The sequence below is a fragment of the Alnus glutinosa genome, chromosome 13 (assembly GCF_958979055.1).
Source record: "Alnus glutinosa chromosome 13, dhAlnGlut1.1, whole genome shotgun sequence".
In the NCBI taxonomy this organism is placed as follows: domain Eukaryota; kingdom Viridiplantae; phylum Streptophyta; class Magnoliopsida; order Fagales; family Betulaceae; genus Alnus; species Alnus glutinosa.
Genome location: NC_084898.1, coordinates 6619484 through 6623901, shown reverse-complemented (window position 1 = coordinate 6623901; position 4418 = coordinate 6619484). Strand labels below are relative to the sequence as shown.

General features: G+C 32.4%; 1 protein-coding gene across 1 annotated transcript; it reads right to left on the bottom strand.

Moving 5' to 3' along the window:
- Nucleotides 1-1603: 1603 nt before the first annotated feature.
- Nucleotides 1604-2687, bottom strand: LOC133854675 (uncharacterized). The gene has a single exon (XM_062290930.1). It carries the CDS (start codon nucleotides 2616-2618, stop codon nucleotides 1953-1955), a length of 666 nt encoding a protein of 221 aa, XP_062146914.1. The 5' UTR covers nucleotides 2619-2687; the 3' UTR covers nucleotides 1604-1952.
- Between the last annotated feature and the right edge of the window lie 1731 nt (nucleotides 2688-4418).

Here is a 4418-nt window from a genome sequence, read left to right as displayed (position 1 = left end):
CCTAATTAACATCCCCTCACAAGCCAATTGCCCACTATTAAAATGCACTTTTATCAATCATTCTAGAAAGTTTTCAAGTTTTCTAGATGAATTTTAAACTCAACTTACCTCAATTCTTTCGCGCAGTAAAGATGGAATGTCTTTGCTCAATTGTCTTTGATCTCCCCACGGGGTTGAAAAGATGGGTTCCTTTGAAAACATTTTTCTGGGTTTGTTTTTTACTTTTAAGCGAAATAGAATAAAATAAAAATTTTAACAAACAATTTCAAACACCAAAAACTCAAAATTACCTTTCCTTTTATATCAGGTCAGAACTTTTTTAACTAAAGAATCTCCATTCAAATTGTTTTTTTCATCATAAATTGTCAACAGTTAATTTACAAGATGTGATATTCAGGAAACACTTCAATCAGCCGTACGTACATAAAAAATTCCAACGACAATTCGTTCGATAGTACAAAAAATTCAACTTTTAAATGTTTGTAGTATTGTGAAAAATTATAAGATGGGAACTCAGAAAATGACCCTGATCTGACTCACACCAGAAAAATTGACCAATATCGTAACATAATTGTTTTGGGGTATATTTTCAACATGGGAAATATTTTTGCACAACAGTTGTGCAACAATCACTTATCTTTCGACACATGATTGTTTAATAGAGTAGGTTTATTTATTTATTTTTTTTTTCGCATGAAACTTTCTAAAAGGAATCTGGTCACATTTATTATATTGAGCTAATGTAATAATGTTTATCGGTCATTAGAGTTTTGTTTAGAAAAATATGCGTACCCCTTAAACTACTATTTCATTTTCAATGTCCCTTCTCCTCTTCTAAACTACCAATTATGTAAATATTTCCTATAGACTACCAAAATATTGTCAATGTCTTTAAAGCTAGCAAAAAGATAAAAATTACCTTATTTTTTTAATAAGACAAAAAGATCCTTATAAATTCAAAATAAAATTAAAACAATTTATTTATTAAAAAAAATAACAAAAAATTAAAAAAAATTAAAATGACCCCCTTGGTTTTGTTTATTTGTTTGTTTGTTTGTTTTTTTTTTTTTTTAAGTTTTTAGTTTTACTAAGGATATTTTTGTCATTGAGGAACATTAAAATTGTTCTGATAGTAGAATGAGATTGGAATGGAGGTTTATATATTAGTTAGCATTACTTACTTAAAAGAAGTGCTACATTTACCAAATTTTCTCTTTAAAAGTCTGTTCTCAAGTGACGTGACACATTTTTTACAATAATATATCAAAAGTAATGGTGACACATTATTCAAGAACAACTTTTAAAGAGAAAATTGGGAAAGTGTGGCATTTTCCCTTATTTAATTAAGGGCCGGTTGAAATTTGATGGTCCAAAGAAAATTTTTGGCTTTGGCTCTTTTCTTACTCATGGAAATTGGTTTATGAGTGCTTGGAAATGTTATAATAATAATAATAAAAGGTCTGGTTGTGAGGTAGAAAGGGTTTTGTTTTGTTTTTGTTTTTGTTTTTTTTTTTTTAAAAAAAAGTTAGGTTGAAGGTGTTGTGTCATTGTTTCTGGTGCTGTGTCACTACCACTAAGACAATTGGTCACTTAGATAAACAAGTGCAGATGTAATTGCTGATTTTTACTGACAGTCAGTTGTATTATTATTTTTTCTTTTTTCTGTTTTTCTTTTCTTTTTTTAATTTCTTTCCAACAAGATCTGCAGGCTGCTACAATCATCTATCTAAACTTCCTGTATTGATTCCCCTCAACGAATTGCTATAAATTTTCTTCAAATATTTAAAGCAAGCCATGCATTTCACTAATTCAACAGTTCCATAAAAGGAAAGATTACTCATAAAATATCTGTAAATCTGGAGAGTGCCCTTCAGCAAACCTGCCTATATTTCTGTATATTTTGCAGAGAATTATAAAAATGGCGGCCACATATTCTCAAACCCAGTGAATATCTAGGCCCGAACATGTGGATTACATTCCTGATTTTGAATCCCTTTGCTCAAAACATTATAGGTCATGGTGCAATTCAATTGCACGACAACTTTTTTCTTGAAAATATTAAGGATCTTCACCCTGCCGCTGATTTTCGTATAGCTGCTCATCGCCAGAGCTCCAGAACTTAAATCGTTCATAAGGCTTGGAACAGCAAGAATCCTGTCGGTGATGATATCCACCGTCAAATTCATCCTCAGCGTATGCCTCGCCTTGGCCTTGCCGGACGGAATCTGAGCCTCGCCCACCACTACCCCGAGATAGTATACGGTCGTCGTGCTGTTGCTATATCTAAACGACGCCGCGTTGGGGTTTTTCACAGAAACGTCGGCGGTGAGGGTGATATTAGGGTGTTGACTGGGAGTTCCAATGAGGGCGGCAGGGTCTAGCCATTGGATTGTCACGGCGTTCATCCTGACCTTCGGGTCTATTATGTGGAAGACAGTGAAGACGAGGACTAAAAGGGTAACGGCTAGGAGTAAGAAGACGGCGGTAACGCAGCCGCAGCAGTTGATGTATTTTCTTTGACGGAGTTTCAGTTGCGTGGAAAGTTCTTCATCTTCGTCGCTCTGGATTCGGGAGGAAAAAGCAGGGGTTAAGGGCTTGGCCTGTTCTTTTTCAGCCATGGCCGTTTTCGAGGAGAAAGGCGAATCGGCGGTTGGTGATATAAAGGCCAAAAAAATTGGGTTCGTTATTTCTACTTAGAAGTCTAATATTTAATTTTGATGATTTTGAGTCAGTCCACTAATGTCTTTTGTTGTGTTCTAGAATCTAGACGCGTTTCCACGGCTTGACTTTGATTCTTCGGACTTAATTTGTTAAGGAAGAATTCTCACCTTTGAATTTTTTTTATTTTTTTATTTTTTTTTATTTTTTTTTTTATTTTTATTTTTTTAAAAAAATCACTCACGGAATCTCCTAATTAATGAATCATGATGAAATATATTATTATTGGACGGCAATGGCCGTATTAATCACAGGGCTTATTTATTTATTTATTTTTAAAGAATCTTTTTAAATTATTTATCTGAATTTAAGGGAATTTGAAGAAGTGATTATAATAGATCATTTATGGGACTTACTTAACCCGATAAGTAATTAGACAACTCAATTTTTAAAGATATTATTCTCTACCACCTAAATATACAACTTTTCATCACATTGTCTATGTGGCAAGGTGGTCTCTTACTTTATTTTATTTTTTTTAAAATAAAAAAAAAACTTTAAAGCTAGTGGGAGACCACCTTGCCACATAGATAAGATGATAAAAAATTGTATATTTAAGTGGTGAAGAATCATATTTTCAATTTTTATTTGGTCAAGTGGGTCCTACAAATGGTTTCTCATAATCACTTGATCTAATTCTCTCAAATTTGGGTAAATAATTTGAGGAGAACTGATTCTCGTACAACACTTTTACAACAAGTGTACAACAGCCCTCTCACAAGGGGTGGGCCCCACAGACACTGTGGGGCCCACCCCTTGTGAGAGGGCTGTTGTACACTTGTTGTAAAAGTGATGTATTTCTATCATTTTTCTAATTTGAGAGGATCCAAATCATCTTTTTTGGAGAGAGATTTCGGCAATTTTAGTATTGGGATAGATAACAATTTAGACAATAAATATGAAAGAGTTCAGACAACCTCACATTTTTGTTTGGATAAATAGATCTTATAAAAGCTCTTTCACATTTAGGATGTGTTTGACATTGCGATTTTGTAGACAAAAAATACAATTTTAAATTGAATTGCAAAAAAACGAATTGTTTTGAATTGTATTTTAATAATTTCGCAATAGTGTTTGTTTGTTTGTTTGTTTTATTTTTTTTTTAAAAAATAATGCATAATTTTAAAGGTTAAACTGTAATTTTGTCAACCATGTATCTGTATTTTAGAAAATTATACTTTTAAAACGTACATTTTAAAATCTTATTTTTTGAAATCGTAAATCAAATGATGTAATTATTGACAAGTTGATGAGGAAGAATACCATGTCTTAATCACCTTGAGAAACTAGAAATATCTTTTTCCCTTGTTTGCCCGCCAAGATTGAGCTTCAAGGAAATGGCACCATTGTTGGTCAAGGATTTGACTATATATAAAACAGGAAGAGGGTGATTGGAATTTAGGAAGGGATATTTCCACGAAATTGATGATAATTGAAATGGAGCATTGGATTATAGTGCTCCACATTGGATTATAGTGCCCCATGACATCTCCTGCCTTGGAGAATTTTGGTAACGGTTTAGAAAATATTTTTTTTAGAAGAGAAATGATTATTTACTTTGATGTACATCTCCGTACTGATATACAAGAGATAGACATATATTAAGGGTGCGTTTGAGATTACACTTTTGTAGATAAGAAAATGCGATTTTAAACAAAATCTTAAAAAATAAATCGTTTGAAAATTGCATTTTAAAAAAA

What these genes read in the sequence shown, in the direction of transcription:
- LOC133854675 (XM_062290930.1), bottom strand. Translation starts at nt 2,618, where the DNA reads ATGGCTGAAAAAGAACAGGCCAAGCCCTTAACCCCTGCTTTTTCCTCC.